Source organism: Antennarius striatus, chromosome 2, assembly GCF_040054535.1.
Source record: "Antennarius striatus isolate MH-2024 chromosome 2, ASM4005453v1, whole genome shotgun sequence".
Classification (NCBI taxonomy): domain Eukaryota; kingdom Metazoa; phylum Chordata; class Actinopteri; order Lophiiformes; family Antennariidae; genus Antennarius; species Antennarius striatus.
In genome coordinates, this window is record NC_090777.1 from 14,007,238 (window position 1) to 14,030,160 (window position 22,923).

The window sequence follows — 22,923 nt, forward strand, 5'->3', positions numbered from 1 at the left end:
CAACAATTATCCCAGTACCCAAAAAGACGCCAGCCACCACCCGAAACGACTATTGCCCTGCCTCCCTCATCCCGGTAATCACCAAGTGCTTCGAGAGATTGGTCCTCCAACACATCAAGGACTTTCTCCCCTCTGGCTTCGACACATACCAGTTTGCTTACCGGGCAAAGAGATCCATCGCCATAGCCCTCCATTCAGCGCTGTTGCACCTGGAGCGGCAGCAGAGCTATGTCCGTTTGCTGTTCGTGGATTATAGTTCTGCATTCAACACAATAATCCCAGACATTCTCAACAATAAACTCTTCACCCTCGGTCTCCCCCCTCTCAAATGTGCCTGGATAAAGGACTTTCTCACAAACCGACCCCAGACTGTGAGACTCGGCCCCCACCTCTCCACCACATGGACACTGAGCACTGGCTCCCCACAGGGCTGCATGCTGAGCCCCCTCTTGTGGTGTCTCTACACCCACGACTGCTGCCCGAGCCCCGACAGCAACTTGATAGTCAAGTTTGCTGATGACACCACAGTGGTCGGTCTCCGGAGGTGACGAGACAGCCTACACAGAAGGAGGTCCGGAAGTTGGTAATCTGGTGTTCAGAACATAACCTGGCCCTGAACACCAGCAAAACCAAAAAGCTCCTCATTGACTTCAGGAGGCTCAGCACTGACCCAGCCCCGCTCTACATCGACGGTGAGTGTGTGGAGAGGATCCAAACTTTTGGGTTCCTCGGCATCCTCATCTCCTCCGATATCTCCTGGTCGGATAACACCACTGCCATCATCAAGAAGGCACAGCAGCGGCTCCATCTCCTGAGGGTTCTTAAAAAACCTGAACCCCTCCCTGCTGCTGGCCTTCTACCGCTAATCAGTCCAAAACCTGCTAACCTACTGCATCACAGTATGGTAAGGCAGCTGCACCATGGCGGACAGGAAGAGGCTCCAGAGAGTTGTGAAGGAGGCCGAGAAGATCATTGGCTTCTCTCTTTTCTACTGTTAAATTATTACACTGCGGGAGTTGCCCAGGTCTCATTATACAATGTATAGTGACAATAAAGGCTTTCTATTCTATTCTATTCCACGTGCATGTTGGACTTTGGCAAGGCTGCCATCTGTCACCGGTTCTGTTCATAATCTTTATGGACAGAATTTCTAGGCGCAGCCAGGATCTGGAGGGACTCCAGTTTGGGGACCAAAGGATTTCATCTCTGCTTTTTGCGGAAAATGTTGTCCTGTTGGTCTAATAAAAACCTGGACCTTCAGCATGCACTGGGACGCTTTGCAGCAGAGTGTGACGCGGGTGGGATGAGAATCAGCACTTCTAAATCCGAGGCCACGTTTCTCGACTGGAAAAGGGTGGTGTGTCCTCTTCAGGTCAGTGGAGAGTCCTTGCCCCAAGTGGAGGAGTTTAAGCATCTTGGGGTCTTGTTCACAAATGAGGGAAGGATGGAACGTGAGATTGACAGATGGATCGGTGCAGCTTCCATAGTGATGCTGTCGCTTTATAGGTCTGTCGTGGTGAAGAAGGAGCTGAGTCACAAGACAAAGCTCTTGATTTACCGGTCAATCTATGTTCCTACTATCACCTATGGTCATGAGCTTTGGGTCATGACCGAAAGGACCAGATCCCGGATACAAACAGCTGAAATGAGTTTCCTCCATTGAGTGGCTGGGCGCACCCTGAGCTCAGTCACCACGGAGGATCTCGGAGAAGAGCCGCTGCTCATCCGTCTCCAGCGGAGCCAGCTGAGGTGGCTCGGGCATTTGTTCCGGATGCCTCGAGGGAAGACTTAGGACACGCTGGAGAGACTATGTTTCTCGGCTGGCCTGGGAACACCTTGGGAACCCCTCGGAGGGGCTGGAGGAGGTGTCTGGGGAGAGGGAAGTATGGGCATCCCTACTGACAATGCTGCCCCCGCTACCTTGCTCCGGCTAAGCGGTTAAAGTTAGATGGGTGGATGCCATTCTAGGTCCGTACGGTTTTGCAGTATGATTCTTTGAATTGTCACATTTGTGGTTCATAAAAGGGAAGAGGTGTAACAGCTCACTATGTTTAATTGTCCCATATAATGCAAAATATTTTTCCTTTGGTTTTGTTTAGCTGGGATAGGCTCTAGCTCCACATGACCCGCTGCAGCAGACAAAGAAAATGGATGGATGGATGGTTTTCCAACAGAAATGCCCAGGCCTCTACAGATACTCCAGACACTAAAAAAAACTCCTTTCCTTGCTTCAACTGTCAGACTGTTTCCTTATCTAGAAAGGAGAAAAGAAACTCAGCATTTGCACCCCCAACCCTAACCCTAACCCCCCCCCATACACACACACACATAGAAAGAGAGTTAAGCCATTTTTGTTACCTATTCAGATGACTGCAATCAACTCATGTTATCCGATTTGTTAAAAAATCATTCAGTTGAGTGAATTCAATAACTGTGATGGCAATCTACTTATAATATGAAGAGATAACTGAGGGCTGATAGGCACGATAAAGTCTCCACAATGCAAAGGCTTCACAAGTATGAATACACTTAATATTAACTTAGAGTGTACATAAAATGAGTGTACATAAAATGTTGATTTGCCTGCACACAAGTGGATAATTATCTTCAGTGTGGTGGCACAAGAGAAAAGATCTGGATGATTTGTTTTCATAGCTTACAAAAGTTGAAACTCTAGAGCAAGTTGAATGGAAACAGTCATGTTCAATCAACAACTTAATTCCTTTGTCCTGTGTTCCTTATATGTGCCTTCTGTGTTGCCTCCACACTAGTGGATATGGAATAGCATCTAAACATAGGCAGACATACATGCACTTTCACTGAGATGACTCAGAGTAAACACCATATACCTGTGAGCTGACTAAATGCAATTTTTTGTTAGTGTGAAGGGGACGTTTTGGACCCAAATTCAGTGCACCAGAGGAGAAGTCCACATAGTTTTATTACACGTTAAATCCTACACCAGTTCAGACAGGAGATCAGACAGTAAACAGACAAACAGGCAAGGTCAGGAAACAAGCAAAAATCACACAAAAATGCAAGAATCCTGAAGGGTAGGATAAATCCCTGCAATCTGGCCCTGAACTGTGGTTTCAGCAGAGCGTAAATAGGGTGCAGCCTGGTTGGAGACGGGATGCAAGTGGCTGCAGCAACATAAGTGACTGGAATAAGTCGATTGAGTGGGAGTAAATTCAGGAACAGGAGAGAAAACTGGAAATGGAGCCATGACAGTTCCAATCTGTTGCTCTGGATTAACTACATATTCTACCAGAGTTCATAATACCTCAAGAAAGTAGTGCACCCCAATTGACTTTTGCCAATAGTACAATATAAAAACTAAAAAACTGTAAACTTTAGTAATTTTATTAATAACAACATCATAACTATATGAGTTTAAAAAAAGAGTACAATTACATATTATTTTTATCAAAATGTTAAAGCCTGGTACAGTAGTAATTCTTCAAAAAACAGTTCTAGAAATAAAAAATGGAGTCAAAGGAGATGCCTGGTTTCTAAAATAAAACCTGCTCCTGACAAGGTTAGTTCCAGAGAGCCTGTTACTATAGTAGCAAACCAGAGGTTTAGTTACGTCTCTTCATGAAACAGACTTGGGTTACTACTCTGACTCTGGGTTATATTATCTGCCTTTGTGATACTGGAAACCCTGATTTTTCCTAATTTAAGGGTTAACATACCCAGGGTTTCCACTAAACCTACCTCGAGAAACGGGCTTCTGAAGAGCAAAATTTCATAGTCTAAAAACAAACACTTAAATATTATATGTTTACGATAATCAATATTATCCTTTGTAAAAACAAAAGGTGGATGGGGGGGTGCCATATGTAAAAGCCGGTCAAATGGTTGTAAAGGTAAAGATGGTTGAATTAGAACATGAATGCAAATGTACCCTGGTTTCTCTAATGACCAGAGAGCTTGCTGTCCCCCCCCTGCTTTTAATAGCTGATCCGGTGACCTTTCCTTGTATAAAGCTTGGCATGCGCTACTTCGATGAGAGCAGGGCCTTTCATAAATATTGAAGGCTCACCCACGCACATAATTATCAGTCTTTCTCAGACATTCCCTGCAAAGGACAGTTGTTAAGTCTTGCGGTTTGAATTTTGAAGTAATGTCCTTGTGTCATTGAGTGTGTTGGTCTTTCACAGTTACTATCTTCTGGCTTGTGGACATATGAACAGGGGGAAACATGACAGCACTTCAAAACAGACTTCAAACTACAAAGATTGAGCATTATTCCATAGACCCCCATTACAACCATGTATAGGTTGAGGCCACATTCAATGACAATCCAATTGAAAGTTGATATGTTTGACGCAGAGACAAAACGTTTGTCTAAAGTGCTTAATATTTACTGATATTAATATTTCTGACCAAAACAATACATTTGATTTAAAGATAAAACTATTAAAGAATAAGAACTGAGTGTCATAGACATAGATAATTTTATTTTTGTGGGTTGTGTGGCTGCTTTTATCAATATATTAAAAGCTGACATAGGGCATATTTTCTACACAAAAATATTATTTGCACAAAAGCATGCTAAGCAATACAAATATAGCAAAAAATCTGCTCTCTGGATTAATGGGGATTACTTCCCTGCCATATTTTGGGAGTACCAAAACACTCTGTAACAGATTCAGGTTCAGGACTGAGATCAGGTTATCATGTTCAGGCACTCTATCTGGTTCAGGAACAGGGTCTGGTATTTTTGATGGTACTCTGAGCTTTGAGTCAACTACATGTACTACTTCATCCTAAGAATTCCTCTATGAAAACTGACACATCTATTTCTTGCAAATGCCAATAATTGAAATATAACTTTCAGTTGTCAGTTGTTAGTCTGTCTGTTATTTTCTTCTCACTTCTTTATAATTTATTCTTTGGTTATGGAAACAATGTTGATGAAGAAAGCAATGTAATATTGAATAAAAAGGTTGTTGTTCAGGTCTATAACAAAATGGAAAACAAATATTGCAGGAACACACTGTAAAGTAAAAGCTAAGATCACTTTTGACAGAAAGTAGAATAAAACCTTTAAAAAATCTGGAAATTATTTTTATCAAGCTCGATGTCAACAAAGGCCAATGAAATTATGGTACAACTAGAGTGAACGTTTTCAAGAAAAAAAATAAAAATTACGCCTTGGGCTGGAAGTAAGTAAAAGATGTTAGCCTTCAGCAATATGAGTTACAGTATCTCCATTTAATGGCACATAGAGCTAGACACAAAAATAAAGAGTAATTTTAACATAACTTCATTAGAGGAAGATATTACGGGTCAACATTGAACAACAATTAAAAATTAACAAATAATATGGTTGTTCTGAAGCCAAATCCGGGAATCAAAATTCATGCAATGATCAACTTCTACATGACCAAATATGTGGATAAACTGTTTGGTGACAATACTGGATTTGGAGCACATTCAACCTTCTTTACGGACAGCATAAAGTCTTTTCTGTTTACTGAGGACTAAAGGCCAAGTATGACTTCAGTAATTTCCTTTGTGAGTCAGGAGGTGGATGGAGGGATACTCCAAGGACAAAAGCAAGATAGTGAAAGATCATGACAGGATGAGAAGAGCACTGTTACTTGTGTGTGTGTGTGTGTGTGTGTGTGTGTGTGTGTGTGTGTGTGTGTGTGTGTGTGTGTGTGTGTGTGTGTGTGTGTGTGTGTGTGTGTGTGTGTGTGCGCGTGTGTCTCTGTGTGTGTGTGTGTGTGTGTGTGTGTGTGTGTGTGTGTGTGTGTGTGTGTGTGTGTGTGTGTGTGTGTGTGTGTGTGTGTGTGTGTGTGTGTGTTTGTGTGTGCGCACACGTGCACACCCACACACTACGTCCTGAGGCTGATTTCAGATCTAGGGTTAAAAGACCTAGATTTGTATTAAATTAAGTCGGCATGTCTTACCGTCATTTCTTGGCCAATCGGGGCAGAAAAGACAAACTCCAGCTGGAAGATAATTGCAAAAGCTCTATGATTGGTCAAGTTGAGCTCCAAGCTGCTGCGAAGTCCCAGTTTCTGAGGGAGGTTTGAGGTTGTCAAGCTGCAGCACAAGAAGACACACAAACATATACAGTAAAGTGAGGGTGTGAAACATATGCATGGAGAGAAAGAATCTATAATGTGGCATACAAAAATCACTTCTGACTACCATACTTTAAATCTATTACAGAAGAAAATGACATCTCCTCTTGGCTTTTTTTATGTACATAAAAAAATCAATGCACTATGATAATTCCCTTGTTAACTGTTCACCAACAAAAGTAGGCCTCCTATGTGTGCAACAGAACAGGACTCTTATTCGTCATTCATAGTTTGCATACACCATTACAGAAGCATACTGTGGAGCACTGTTGTGTCACAAGGTGAGGTTGAGTGCCTTTTTTCTCCCGTCTCACCAACTCGCTGGAGAATGAGCAGACATGCACTTAAGAGTGTTTTTTTCCTTCTCTACTGTCTGGAATTACCAAGCATTATACAAGCAACTGTCACCCTGCCCAGGAGGCGCCAAAAGAGCGGCAAACAATGTTATTAATGCCTAAACTAGTATTATGATATTATATGTTTTATGCAAGTACTTTTTCTTGGAAAAGAAAAGACATAGTTGGGTGATTAGTAAAGTCTTATCTTCATGAGTATTGTAAGTTTGGTTACCAACAATAAGGAAAACAAGAATCATCTAGACTGTTCACAAAGCAAATCCAGCACAACCCATCCCTTTACTCACACCCAGACAGGCTGTTGCATGTTTGATTTAGCTTGAGCGGAGATGGCTGATGTCTTCTGGTAAACAAGACAGCAGAAAGAATTTCAGCTGTTAGAGAGGAAATCTTCAGTGTTCAGGAGAGAGGAATGGGTAATTGTTATTAACTGTGGAAATTTTGGAGCCTCATACAAATAAGTTTGAAAAAAGGTCACGGCATATTAAGGTTTGCAGAACATGAATAGGTTCTCTGCATTGATGACTATGAGCATTACCACCCCACAGCTGGCAGCCATGAAGCTTCACTGCTGTCACTCTAGGCGTATCAAGCATATAGAACCAAACGAAAGGATAGGAAAAAATCCTGGAGTACGACTCCAAATATCATCTTTATTTTGGAGTAGAATACAAACTATAATAAAGAGTTACAACATTACTATCATGTATTAGGTAATTATTTAGGTTAAGGAATACTTCTATGGATACAATGGACAGCATTATAGCATCTATGTTAGACTGATCCAGTCATAATCCATTAACAAAGTATAATGACAAGCACTCATCCCAAACCTCAGGATCTTAATTTCTGCATGTGCTATTTCGAATATGAAGCAAATTGTCTTAAAATGGTCTTCTCATGACCTTCTGAAAATTAAATACAGTAGTTTAATTAAATGTTCATCACCACAGAAATTTAACTGATGTTTTGGAGTCTTGCTGTTCTGTTGCACCTCCCTGGCTTTATTTTACCTTTGCCAAGATAAACCATTCAATCCATTCAAGTGCTTTACTGCTCATTTAAGGCAGACATTGGTGACTTTACACCAGCACATCCACATTGACAAGGTTAGCATTGGGTTTCCTGTTGTCTCAATAAAAGCCAGGGGCAAAGGCAGTAGGAGCCATATTTCCTTGATTTGTAATAAAGTGCAAACACACATCAAAATGAACTGCAAGGCCATTTTATGTGAGTGGAAGCTGTGGCATGGAGGACTGCGTAAATTATGAGACTGAGATTGGGTTGGGCATTTTAAAGCTCATAGTATTTGCTTTTGAGCTGGACTTAGAAATTACAGTGTATAAGGCACAAAATGACACACAATAAAATAAATCTGATGTTGCACAATTCCATTTAAAAATGCAAATGGGTGTTTACCTTCTTTTTGACCTTCTTTCTTAAATATTTGATTTGATTTGATTTGATTAGGCACCTCGCAAATTTCTCTTTCAAGTTTGTTTCATACAGTAACCTAAATATATGAACAGCTTTTATTTGTCTCACAATGGGGACATTCTTTGTCACTTTATATTAATATTTAAATTAAACTTTTTCTTAAAACTAATAAGTCTGATGAAAATAAAACACAGAGAAAAGTCCTCACATGGCAGACACATTGAGGCGCCCTAGAAGCAGTTCACCTAAATGTATGAATAACCTAAAGTAGCATCTTCATTTTACATCAAGAACAACTTAAATTCCACACAGGGACGTTTACAGACTTTAAACATGCAGACAAAAGGATAAAAAGGATGATCTTATTTCCTCGGGTTAGTTAAGATGATCATCATTTGGAACAAAACAATATGCCTGTGGAGGTTTATCCTGGTTCAAAAATTTTGATTTTATTGGGGAGGAAAAAGTCTAATCAGTGCATATCTTAGATGACGGACAACAGAGAAGAACAACACATTTGTGAAGACACAACAATCGCATTTGCCAATGGGTCTGAGGTACGTGTTCTGGAGGTGCATAGCAAAGTGCCTGATTCAGACCAATTCATCAATTTTAGGTATTTATGCTTACTGCAGTAATGTACAGTGCACTGCATTGCAAATTGACAACTGAAGTACAAAAACAATATTCACCCAATTGGTCATTATGTCCAGGGCACACTGTGAGCAGCTTTTTCTGGCTGCCTTGCTAAACTACTACAGCTCAAGCACACACTGTATACAAGCAGTATCACTGCTGTGCTGTTGATACTTCCTGCTTTATCTTTCCGAATTGACTTTGCCTTCAACAATCTTAAAAACAATGATGACTTGGATTCTGCCCACCCCCGCTGAGAGACTACACAGGAAGAACGATGTCCTTCAACTGATTTTGTAACATTTTTTTTCAAAACAACAGACAATATAGATACACACAACAAAACTAGATTGAAATGCAGACATGATGCTGAAAAGACCCTGAAAAAGGTTGCTTTCAAGTCAATTTTCTCTTGAGGGCATTTTGGTTACACAAATCTGTTAACATGGGCGGTGAAATGAAAAGAAATAGATACACAATTCACACACAGTTCATGTAGCTTGAGATTTCTGGCTGTTCCACTATTGGCCTTATGTGTTCATTGAAACTCTCCTCTTTATTCTCTATTGTTAACCTGATTTATCAGAACAAATGTGCACAAGCAGGTGAGTCCAAAGAATTGGATTCTTGGACACTTTCTTATCAAGCCACTTACAGTTTTGTGTATTCAAAGAGGCAAGGCCGGGTTCAATGTCTAACTGTTGAGCCGCATTTTGTAATAACGGTGCATTTTCTAATAAATAGTCCAAAATGTAACAACTTTTTTCATTTCATTTTGTAATAAAGCCGCATTTTGTAATAAAGTACTGCATTTTGTAATAAACTGCCCCAACACATTTTGTAATACATTTGACACATTATGGAACAACTTATGACATTTTCGACGTTTATTACAAATGCACCATTATTACAAAATGCGCCTCAACACTACCTCTACGTCAATTACCCTTACATGGACATGAGCAGCCTTGGCTTTCCCAGTCAACCCTGTGGACTAATGAATGGGGCTCCTGAGCATATGACTCAGATCAATTTTGATCTCTCAAACCCTTCAGTGAATCCTTGTGCTTGGAATGACTAGACGCATATGTATGAACTCATTTACTTAGGGTTTCGCTTTACTTTGTCATCTGACTTTGAGTTTGCATCTGTGTCTCTGGCAAGTGTGGTGTTGATCCGCATTTTGTGATTACGGTGCATTTTGTAATAAACGTCCAAAATGTAATAACTTTTTCTTTTCATTTTGTAATAAAGCCGCATTTTGTAATAAACTGCCGTTTTTTGTAATAAACTGCCGCATTTTGTAATAAGCTGCCCAAACGCATTTTGTAATAAATTTTGCTGCATTATGTGATAACTTATTACATTTTGAGAAGATTATTACAAAATGAACTTGCAACATTTTAATTTTCTAGGAAATGTAATAACATGGTGCATTATGTAATAATACCTATTATTGTTGTTTGTTAAACAATGAATTTATACAAGAGTGACTGTTGTTGTTTTTTATGCAATTTCCCTTCGAGCTATGTAGCCCAATAGATCTATGTATGACAAAGTACTCCAAATATAACTTTAGTTGCCTATTTGAAGTTTGGAATTATATAGGCCAATAACTTAAGCCAAATTCAAAACTCTACATGGTCTGTCACTCAGCCAGGGAGGGGAGGGTGGGGGGTAATCTGATTGGCTACTCCATCAGTTCTACAAAGATCATGCGCTGCTTGCATGCTTAATTGAGCCAGCCAACAGAGTTCAACATGATGCCAGATATGAAAAAAACTGTGCCAAATACTATCTGTGTAATTGAATATATGGAAGTATAAAGACATTTTGCAGTTGATCTAGAGTTATGTAGATGTTTTGCCCTTGATAAGAAATGATATGACTGAATTTAAACCTGCATTGTCCAAGTTATGCTCACTGCATTAAAAACAGTTTGTAAAGTAAAACTGAAATCTATGCCTCTAAGTACATACTGAAAGTTAATAACTTGAAGCAGGACACATTTGAAGGAAAACTGTGCATGTGCAAAAAAAACCACACACGCACGCACGCACGCACGCACGCACGCACGCACGCACGCACGCACGCACGCACGCACGCACGCACGCACGCACGCACGCACGCACGCACGCACGCACGCACGCACGCACGCACACACACACACACACACACACACACACACACACACACACACACACACACACACACACACACACACACACACACACACACACACACACACACACACACACACACACACAGGCAATTTGGGACCAGCCAGTCAATCTGAAGCGCATGTTTTTGGAGGTGGGAGGAAGCCGGAGAACCCGGAGAGAACCCACGCAGACATAGGGAGAGCATGCAAACTCTGCACAGAGCGGGACTCAATAGTACACTGAGTACACTGCTCAAAAAATAAAGTGAACATTTAAACAACACACCCCTCACAATGAATGAGGCTTTCTGGTTAATAATGTATATATTATTTACATAGTGGAATGAGTTGGAAACAAAATACTATGTGCATTAGAAGGAAGGGCCCACTGCACCAGCATATGGTCTTACACTGGGTGGAACCCTTCTTTTTTTAAATTTTGAGTAGGCTACTGTACATTATAGTGTTTTTTAACAGGAGGAATGAAAAGTTATGAACCATCTATATTTTAAAAGTACCAATAAAACTTTGGGGTTGAACTTTTTTGTCATTCTAAGAAGTTAAACTGTACTTTGCAGATCTTAATTAATTTGGATAACAATCACTTGCTGTTTTGGTCTAAAATGGTTTAAGATGAATGCCAAACTTTACAGTTCCAAGTTGTTTCAACGCTTGCCTCTCTGTTCAACCCTCTCATGTGTTATTCGGTGGGTAGATCTTCATTGTGAACAACACCTTTGATAGTTGTGCATCACCCTTCACTGTAAGTCTAATTAAGTAGTTTAACTTAGTAATTCACTTCTTCCTAGTTTAGCCATATGGAGAATGTTGGATAAGAGAGCAATACCTTCCCTGTGTGAAGTCACTGAAAACCATTGGCTGAATGAGTGAAGCTGAATACCTAACATTACATGCAATGAATTAACACAGTCATAAATAGTAAGCATCGAAATATCTATTAAAAGGCTAAAAATGTTTTAACAGGTGTGAAAACAATAAATTTGTTTAAAACCTTGTTTTTCAGTATTACTACAAAAGCAGTGTCCTCTTTAATGATAACATCCTTTATTGAGACAAATCTAGGGCTATAACATAAGATCAACATTCATAAAGCAATTTGAATTATGGTACTTTGATGCCGCAGGTGGTGGTGGGTTATCAAAATTGTAATAAATAAAATACCTTATTGAATATTAATTAAAGATAAAATATTTTAGTACGTGAAATGAAATTCCACAAATTAAATAAAAGTGCAAAAAAAAAGCACAAAATGCAGTTTAGTTTTGGGAGTTAAACATTTTCCCTCTTTTGTCCCCCTTGTAGGTCTGCTAATTATAACCCTGACCTGCACCCTGCTGGGGCTCATTGTAGGCCATGGACAAAAGCAAGCAATGACCAAGGAAATGTAAAATGTCATAGCTCGCAAGTTGAGAGGAGAGTTTCATGTTCCAGTTTCTGAACGCACAAGAATTAAACAAAATGCCTTGGTGTGTCTCTGGAGAAATCAAGGGGTCTATTCTCTCAGTGAGGATGGGCAGACACTGCTGTGTGCCGGCAAGCCAGTCATGCTACAGTCTAATGTTGATTGTGTTGTTAAGGGTTCTGGAGCAAGAAAGTTGAGCAAACAACTGAAAAAGCATCATAGTGGCATAAGTGAAAGAAAGGTGCAGGAAATCTTAAACAAAACTGAGTGGTACCAACTTCAAAATGCATAGTTTCTGAATAAACCCCCTTTGAAGACCATTCAAGCCAAAGAAGTGCAAGATCGACACCAAATTGAAAATTGGACATGGGAAAAATGAAAATTAGTTATGGTGAGGCTTTATACCATTACATTCTCATAGTGATGGATGTGTTCAGTCGTTACATGTGGTTGAAACCATTGAAAAGAAAAAGTAGTGTTGAAATTGCCAAACACCTTAACAACATTTATCATGAACATGGACCACCCAAAGTGTTACAACATGACAAAGGGACCGAGTTTAAAGGGGCGGTGAAAATTATAATGAGATCTCTGCAAGTGAAAATAATTGAAAGCTCAGCATATCATCCACAAAGCCAAGGAAAGGTTGAGAGGACACATAGATGGCTAAGAAAGAAGACCATGTATGATGTGTGAAAATTTCAAGGGAACAGAGTTAACTGGGTCAAGCACCTACCTATATATTCAAGAGTGCTAAATGAGGATGTTAAAGAAGTTTTAGAGTGGAGGTCTCCATTTGAAGTATACTATGGAAGAAAAAGCAACAGCATAGGGTATCTCTTATGCGGTTTTCCATCTTCTGTTCGGAAGGAGTCTGTGAGGAATCTACATTCAACTTTACCATCTTTGAGACATCGAGAAAAATTTGATACTAAACGAAAAAGGGTGAGAAGAATGGCAGGGAACGCCTCTGAGCACTGTGCTAAACTAATGATCAAGCGTGCATTCAAACAAAACCTATCACAACACTACAATGTTAAGGACGCTGTTTTGGTCAAAATGAGGGATGGTGCCCATCGAGTCTCCAAAAAGTATCACGTAAGGAGTGGCAATATTGTGAAAAACTGTTCTGACTACACCCTCTGTTCAGCCCGTCCTACCAACTGAAATGTTTCAGTCTATTATTAAAATGACCCTTGAGGATGACATGTCAATGCTTGAGACGTTTAACAGAGTGTCTCAACATTTTAAAGACATTGCAGATCGATTCCATCCATCACTCTATCCAAGGGAAACATTAAGCCCAAGCCTTGGGTTGTACGTCGTTGGAAAGCACACAGTTAGTGTACAAAGGTTGTACAAAGCAGCAGGGCACTTTGGTGGTGTGGCATTAAAACTCAAGGAACTGTTTGGGAAACATTCCAAGTGGTTTATTGCTTGGCTGGTAATTAGACATATTAGACATGGATAATTTGAAATTCTGGATATATTTTGGAAATATAAATTTTGTTGTTTAGCCTTTTGAGGCAATTTCATATTTGTTTAAAATTAATCTTAGTGGAGAAATGTGCAGGTCACAGCAGCTCTCTAAACAAGAAGAAGACATGTTGTTTGAGGTAGAACTTATATTCATTGGTTCATTATTATTTTAAATTGGCCGCAAGCCTGCTTTTGTTGGTTGCATTTATTGTTGTTGAAAGGTTCTATAAATAAAGCTGTTCTTTACCTATCCATCAGCCTTTCTATTTTGTATGTGCATATGTTAATGTTTACGAATGGATTAAATTTCGATACCTAGAGTTTTGTTCTGTATTATAAGAAGCATAATAAGGTTTGTTGGATGTTTATAACTATTCTTGATGTGGTTTTGGTGTCCAATAAAAAAAATCTGGAATTTACAGAATATTCTCTGCTAATGCAACCTTTGAATAGTGTACTGATAGTAATTGCTAAGCACTGCTACTAGGCTAATACAGTGATACTAATAATAGGCCTAGCTTTTACAAATACTTTAAAGTAAAATAAAATACAATTAAGGAACGAATAAAATTAACTAAGTCTATTGACAGGTGCCAGTAGTGTGATGGGAAGATGGAAAGAGTACTTTGAAGAGTTGATGAATGTGGAAAATGAGAGAGAACAAAGACTAGAAGAGGGGACTACTGTGGACCAGGAAGTAGCAAATATTAGTCAGGATGAAGTGAGGAGGGCATTGAAGAGGATGAAGAGTGGAGAGGCAGTCGGTCCTGATGATATACCTGTAGAGGTTTGGAAGTGTCTAGGAGAGATGGCAGTAGAGTTTCTGACTGGGTTGTTCAACAGGATCTTAGATGGTGAGAAGATGCCTGAGGAATGGAGGAGAAGTGTGCTGGTGCCCATTTGTTGGTGAGTTTTCTGTGTTCTGTGCTCCTCATTTTAAGTTCCCCTGTCTCGTCATCATCACTCTCTTTTTCCTGCTGGATTTCTTCAGCCTGGTAGACTGCACATTTCTTAGTTGTGGCCAATGTATCCTGTCCTCTTTCATTTCTCCCAGATTTAATACCGGACAGACTGCCCGTTTTCAATCAGTTATGCATTTCGTCATATTATTGTTGTTGCTATCACAACAAGCTAGCACTTAGCTAGGAGAAAGCCAAATGCATTTTGGGGTTTTGTTTTGTTTTTTATTTAAAATTTTCCCAAAATGTTTTTTAATTGAAAATTACAAATGATTTACGTGAATGAATTTAAATATTTAAACTTTTAATCCTCCATTAAAAAGTGTTTAAATTATTTATTTAATTATTTATGTATTTCAAGGTGCTCAGCTGCCATTACACTCGCGCACCCCCTAGCGGCAGCTCGCGTACCACACTTTGGGAATATCTGGTCTAGAGAAAGTGTCACTGGGGAAAAGACAGGAGACGGCGGTAGCAGAGATGAATATGCTGAGGTTCTCTTTGGGAGTGACCAGGAAGGATAGGATCAGGAATGAGTACATCAAATGGACAGCACATGTTAGAGGTTTTGGAGATAAAGTCAGAGAGGCCAGACTGAGATGGTTTGGACATGTCCAGAGGAGAGATAGTGAATATATTGGTAGAAGGATGCTGAGTTTTGGACTGCCAGGCAGGCGGCCTAGAGGAAGACCAAAGAGGAGGTTTATGGATGTAGTGAAAGTGGACATGAAGGTAGTTGGTGTGAGAGAAGAGGATGGAGAAGACAGGGTTAGATGGAGGCAATTGATTCGCTGTGGCAACCCCTGAAAGGAAAGCCGAAAGGAAAAGAAGAAGAAGAAATGATAAAGTTATTACATTTTGGGTGTTTATTACAAAATGTACCGCTATTACAAAATGTGGCTCAACACCGGCATCATGGAGGGGTGACACTCAGATTCAAAATGAATCCAGTTTTAATTTAGTCCATATGAAAGGACAGCCACATCAAACAAGCATACAGCCTTCATGCCATCTTCATGCCAGAAAATTGGACCACACTACACATATGAATAAACTGAAAGAATATGCAGCACTATATGAAAAAGCTGTTCTAAACCCACCACGTATGATAAGGGTGGGAGAATGTGAGACACACCAAATACAGTACATGCAGCAGATATGGCAAAAATAGGGAAGTATTATTTAAATGGACACCACAGTAGAAGATAGAAAAAATCAGGAGTATCTGTTTCCAGGCATCATTCAACTTTATACAAAAATAAAATTCATCCCAACTTAGCTTTTTCCGAAAACAGTTATTGCTGACAGGACAAAATTTCAATCACTTGCCTGTCAGCAACACGACCAGTGCCAAGAAAGGGTAAAAAATTTAAAAATACTGAAATTATTTTTGTACATCAGTGGATTTTGTCTGACAACAGAATTATGCTCACCATCTTCATAGCCAACAATAACAGCTTCAAAGTGAATATTCATATGAACTTCCTCTCCTCACCTGTCCTTTACCAAGGTGCTCTGTTTGGAGCTGCTGTCTGCTCGGCCTCTGGCCCCAGAGGCTAGCGGCTCCAGAACCACAACTTGAGGCTTGTCTAGAAAACACCAGCCATTGTGGACCCCAACATGGAGCCTCCGTTCCTGGATGACAACTGTCCTTAGTGCATCCTCTGGTTGCAGCTGTTTCTGGGAATCAAGAAAATGAAGTCATGAAACTATACAAATGTGGCACAAAATAATTGGGGCATAAGTATAAATCACTGAACATACAATAACTTTTTATTCCATATATTAGTTTATGGACGGAACGGTGGTGTAGTGGGTAGTACTGTCGCCGCACAGCAGGCGGTTCTGGGTTTAAATCCCGCTCCCTGTGGAGTTTGCATGTTTTCACCGTGTATGTGTGGATTCTCTCCGGGTTCTCCGGCTTCCTTCCACCTCCAAAAACATGCGCTTCAGGATAATTGGCTGGTCCCAAATTGACCGTAGGAATAAGTGTATGCGTGCGTGTTTGTCTGCATCTCTGTGTGGCTCTGTGGTGCAGTGGCATCGCACCCAGAGTTTACCCCGTCTCATGCCCTAAGCCAGCTGTATTAGGCCCCTCGTGACCCGCCACAGCAAATGAAGTAGTTGTGACGATGAATAATGAATGAATATATAGTTTATAAGAAGATAGTAGTTAGTATATAGAATATGCATCCATCCATCCATTTTCTTCCGCAGCGGGTCATGGGGAGCTGGACCTATCCCCGCTGGCATAGGGCGTGAGGGGGGGACACTCCGGCACGACGCTAGTTTTCTAGTGCGCCGCGGAGCCACACACAAAGACAGACAACCACACATACACATACTCACTCCTACGGGCAATTTGGGACCAGCCAATTAATCTGAAGCGCATGATTTTGGAGGTGGGAAGAAGCCGGAGAACCCAAAGAGAACCCACGCAGACACGGGGAGAACATACAAACTCTGCACAGAGCAGGCCTCGAACCCGAACCCGCCGTGTTGTGCGGCGACAGCGCTACCCACTGCGCCACCATGCCGCTTTATGCAGAATATCTTCAATGTAATCCAGCCTATTCTATATAGCCTATTCCAAATAAACTTAAAATTTCTGCACAGACAGTCTGTCAGGCTAAAGGACACCACGTCTGATACTGTGGTCAGCTGCATCAGTGCTCCACAGGGGACTGTCTTGTCCCCAATCCTCTTCTCCCTGTACACGGCGAACTTCTGCTACAACTCAGAACTGTGTCACATTCAGAAGTTTGCAGATGACATGGCTATCATGGGATGTATCAGGGACAATGAGGAGGAGGAGCATAGATGCTTGGTGAAGGACTTTGTTGGTGGAGGTTGTGCAGACCTATAAATATCTTGGGCTGTGGCTGGACAACAAGCTGGACTGGACCAGCAATATAAGGCAGCTGTACAAGAAAGCACAGAGCAGGATGTACTTTGTAAGGAGGCTGAGGGCATTCAACATCTGCAGGAAGCTCCTGTGGATGTTCTATCAGTCTGTGTTCACCAGCTTCCTGTCATACACTGTGTCGTGTTGCGGAGGGACCATGACTAAGGCGGATCTCTCCAGGCTGGAGAAGCTGTTCAGGCGCGCCAGCTCAGTTGTCGGGATGAAGCTGGACCCTCTGGCAACAGTGGCAGAGAGGAGAACCTTGGACAAACTTCTGGACATAATGGACAATGTCAGCCACCCTCTGCACACAATTACCAACAACCAGAGAAGCCTGAGCAGCCAGAGGCTGCACCTCCCAACATGCAGGACCAACAGACTTAAGAAGTCCTTCATCCCCCGCGCGATTAAACTGCTCAACTCCTCTCTGGGGGAAATGAAGAGGAAGAGAGTCCACACGAGAGCTGAGGGATGACACAAACAATGCACCAAAAAAAAATGTAAACACTATAGACATTTCACTCTACCCATGCCTAACTAGGCCTGCTTATTTTTTATTTCTATGCCTATGTATGATTTTCTATTTGTATATTCTTGATGGGTTATTTATTACTCTTTCTATTTGGTGTTGTACTACTTTATATGTGCTGGTGCTTTCTGTGTGCGTATAAATGCATGAAGTGATACTACTATGCTGTGTTTACTTTTCAGTCTAAAAACGATATGTTACCTGTCAGGTTCAATCAACCTAGAACATTTAAAACACACTCACAAAAAGGAGAAGACAACAGTTATATTGTTTACTCGCGAGGAGAACGGACAGAGATGTGATCAGTTACAGATCTCCACCCCGTTCTCAACATTTCTCTGCCGAACCCTCTTTTTATTTAATTTGGGCAGTCCCTGTTTACAATGTGTCCTAAAAGATGGGGGACAAAAATATCAACAATGCACCATGTATGGTATACTGTCACAAGAGTAAAACCCTTTCCTTTATATGGTATTGTCTTTATTTTCAGCAGGTCAAGGTTTACATCTTAAACTAGTCGTCAGCTGCTACCTCAGCTGTGATCTTTTTGACCCCTACCTAAACATAACTCAGGGCATAAAAAGACACTCATACACACACCTTTATTTTTTCAAGAATGAAAATGAGTAAATATAGGATAACATATACAGTATACTTTAATCTAACACTACCAAATAATCATACTCTTGGAAAAACATGCTTAAACATTTAACTGTGCAAGACACATGGTACAAAATATTACTAGTCAAATGCTAACAGGATTAATTTAAAAGGGAGAATAGAGACGTGAATCTAGTTTTGTATTGGTCTTGTTCAGCTTTATTTAGCCTAAACCTGTCTCCCATTACTGGTTGCTTGACTGGGATCTTGACCACCGTAACTACTATGCAGACAATAAGTCTAAGTGACGTCATCAGTGTGAAATGACAAGAAGTTCAGACATTTTATCAATATCTAGGTATTTCTGTTTGAAACTGTGCTGCCACTAATAACAGAGCTGAATGACATCTGATAAATTCACTGAGTTCAGTGATTAACTGCAAACAATACAACCTTAAAGTACAAAGTCAAGCTGAGCTAGCTTCCCATCTCACTCCTTCCCGTGCGTTTCATTTCATTCTCTTTGCATTCTCCATCATATTTCTCACTCCCACTTTTATTGTCTGTACCGCTGATTTCTTGTAATCCATATTCACCCACCCCTTCTCAATCGAATTATCATATCAATTTAGCATTGAGTTTTTTGTGCAATGGCAGGAGTACCCGCTCAGTTTCCCAGGTTACTGTAGATACCACATAGCATGCTGGTACACTCCACATGTTCCATCTCTGTGCTGTAGGACTTTATCTCTCTATATCTGCTTCTGTACTATATACTCTCTAGCTTGTTATCGCCCTTCTTTCTCTCGCAAGCACTGTCTGATATGTTTTCAGTGGGGTCCAATATTTTTCTTTTGGTGATGAGGAAGGAAGATTAGGATTCCTATTGTAAGTGATTTCTTTCCTCCTCCATTCCCTGAAAAAAACAAACTCATATGAATGGCTGTATTTTGTTGTAAGAAAGATCCATGCTGTTACAGAATAGCACAATGTTTCAAACTTGAGAGTAGTGGAAAAAAAGATCACATGTTATAACAATATAGGTTTCATAATGAATACACCGCGGTGCATTGACATTGTGCTTGGAGTGTCCCACACTTCTTGCCTCCAAGTCAGCTGGGTTAGGCTGAAGCAACCCTTGTAATCCACCATAAGCGAAACGAGCAGAGACAATAAAAGAATGAATAATAAACACAAAGAAGGTCTTGTCTTTCGGTTTACTTTGGTGTGTTATGTGGAAGTTTTATATTTGTTTTTTTTACTTATAAGAGGGTGTCGTGGCTCACCAATGCATTATTCCACTGTATGTATAGCTCATCTTGAATTATCTCAGAGCTCATTTGGCTTTTGGAAGGTTACATTAACTGTCTTCCAGCTGAGGTCCTATGCAGTTTTAATGTTGCAGTCTGACTACAAAGACATGCGCCAAGCACCGTGAAGAGTGGGATAATTAATAATTACCAGAGGAAATAATAAAAAACAAACAACATACATAATCTTATTTGGATTCATTTATATATTCAAAACTACTTGCTTACATATGATAATGTCATTGGTTTTTGTGTGTTGTGTGTGCAAACTGCCTAATTTCTCACGTACGCAAATATCTGGCATTAAATGAATACATTTACATTGATTAATTTACCTGAGCTTTTACTTACAAGTTATTTTTAAAAAAGTTTTTCTAAACATTCAAATATTGCACATTGAGTAGATGCCTTACACATTTGTCTAATTACATCCCGTATCAGAGCAGTGATGTATTGTAATTGTCAGTGTTTGTGTGTTTGTCCGTCAGTCCGTCCATTAGTCCACGAAATATCTTCGCAACCATTGCAGATAAAAAGATGAAACAAAATGCACATTTCTTGGGCAGCAAAGGGGATGATAATGAGATGATGAAGTTGACCTTGAGAAAATTAGGTTGAGGTCATATTTTAACTTTTGTACACTCGGGAACTGGATAGGATAGAAAGATGAGGGAAAAGGCCACTGTGAGTAAGACCATAGATCAAAGCTACTCCTTTGATCTATGAAAGTAGGTCAGAGCACTAGCTTTGATCTTTGACCTATGCAAGTAGGTCACGGTAAAATGTTGAGTCCAGGGGTGTCGTGGGATGTTGCAGTCTCTGACTGCATTGGTTCTTGTTATGTACTATGTTTATGAATGTATTTATTTATTTACATATCTATGTGTTCATTTATTCACTTATTTATTTGCTTATTTATTTTCTCTTAAAAATCAGAAGTGACTGTCAAGTGTTCTTCCAGTATGTTTGGAATAAATTCTGATGCTGAGACCCCACATCAATAATTCTGTCAAAAAATCTTGGTGGCACAGCTGCTTTGTTAATCAAGGGAATGGTTGTCAGAAAGCAAAACACCACACCTACAACATTTGAGTTGAAAGTAACGTGTTGTGTTTATACAGTATATATTCATTCATCATTCATTCATTTTCACAACCACGTCATCCGTTGTCGCGGGTCGCGAGGAGCTGGAGCCTATCCCAGCTGACTGAGGGCGTGAGGCGGGGGAAATTCTGTACCATGGAGCAACACAGAGACACACAAAAACAAGCACATGTTTGGGAGTAAGCCAGAGAACCCGGAAAGAACCTACGCAGTCATGGGGAGAGCATTATGAATATATAAAGCTTTTGAAGAATAACAACCCACCTGTGCATCTAGGGGTTCAATATTTTTTTACTTGAGGTTTTGTAAAGTAATATACTAAAACAAGGACATTCATCATCTAAATGTTTGTCCATAGAGCTCATATGTCCAAAATATACCCAGACCTTAGTCCCAACTCTGAGAAATGCAGCAACTCTGATGTGATATACAGTAGATGTGTATGTTTTGTCTGTATCATAGCCTTTAAAAGCTTTAAAGAGAAGTCTTCCAAACACTCAGAAAAAAATCTTTCAGTCAACACAATCCACTTTTTTTCATTATTTGGTTTTTGCATTATTTGTTGGCCCTGGAACAGCTGTCCAGGGACAAACAAAATGTCTTTTGCTTCCCTTCTGGACAATGCACAGAGTTTCCTAAATAGAAAGGAAAGACTCTCCCAACACACTGGCAGTGGCTAAGGAACCTACTATACAACTATTCAATGAAAAAAAAAATTTTCATCCATACTGGGACAACTTGTGTCTGTGCTCTGAGAAGAACATAATTTTCTGCAGTTTTTTGAAGTAATATCTTAAATTTCCCCACTGTGGGATGAGAAAGGGATTAACTTATCTTCCACATGCACTTTTTTACTTCACCACCTTATTTAACCTTGTGTCACTTTCTGCCCTTATCTTTTTTACTGCATACATATAAAATATATCATATTAGGTGTACACAGTGTTTTGGATTTTCTCACAATGTATACTAATCATTTTGGACAAATAAGACTGCTCCAAACTCAACAGGCCTACCGTAACTTCTTATCTTCTCTCTATTCTAGCTGCTACAAATTTGCTTTGTATAGTCTTCTAAATAACACAAAATAACTAACAATAAAAATATACTGTCTCTATATTAACAGATAAAACAAAAAGTTTTCCAAGGGAGGCTGGATAAGTATAACATGATATCTGCAAATAATTTATTTCAGTAGCATCATGATGATAATTATGATTTTGTCATCTGCTCTCAGCTCTACATCTTTTCTCCGCTACAGCCAGGGAAGATGGGAAAATGAGTTTGTCTCTTGTTGGACATGGTTGCCATGAAGTGTTTTAGAGTGAAAATGAAAGAAAAACATTAAAAGCATTTAAAAGGAAACATCAGTTCGTGCTGTTTCATGTTCTCTGCATCTTTTTTTCACTCCCCTCCTCCGAGTTTCTCTTCTATTTCTTTCTGTGCTCTTTTTCTCACTTTGTCAGTTTCTCTCTCTACCTTTCTTGCTTCATATCCTTTTTTCTGATTCTAGTCTCTGTCTGCTGTCGTCACACATTTTTTTCTCCCTTGCCTGAAATATGAATATTTTAGAGCTAAGAAGCTTAAAGGGAACAATGAAATGGCTACCAAGATTACATAACATTTCTGGCGCCACAGAAAAGTGACTTTCCTGAGTGATAAGTGTGTTGGTGCCACATAGGTGTGTCTTTCTCTTTTTCACAAACATAATCTTCTTGCTTATATGTCATAATTGTGAATTCTGACAGATCTTGCTACTGTGATGGTTACTCTCAGGCCTGTTAGTCTGTAGTGCATCAATAGCATGCAAAAGCCTTGCGGGCTCAACACAACAGCTTCTTAAACTGCAGAAAACACATTTTAATGTGCCTACAATCTAAAAGAAAAATGACCATATGCCTTTAAAATCTATGCTAGGGGTAAAGT

General features: G+C 40.0%; 1 protein-coding gene across 1 annotated transcript in view; it reads right to left on the reverse strand.

Moving 5' to 3' along the window:
- nphp4 (nephronophthisis 4) overlaps positions 1–22,923 on the reverse strand; it is a 221,150-nt gene that overhangs the window by 138,816 nt on the left and 59,411 nt on the right. Inside the window, 2 exon segments of the mRNA XM_068305896.1 lie at positions 5,922–6,057; positions 16,045–16,229. Of these exon segments, the coding sequence (XP_068161997.1) occupies positions 5,922–6,057; positions 16,045–16,229 (321 nt within the window).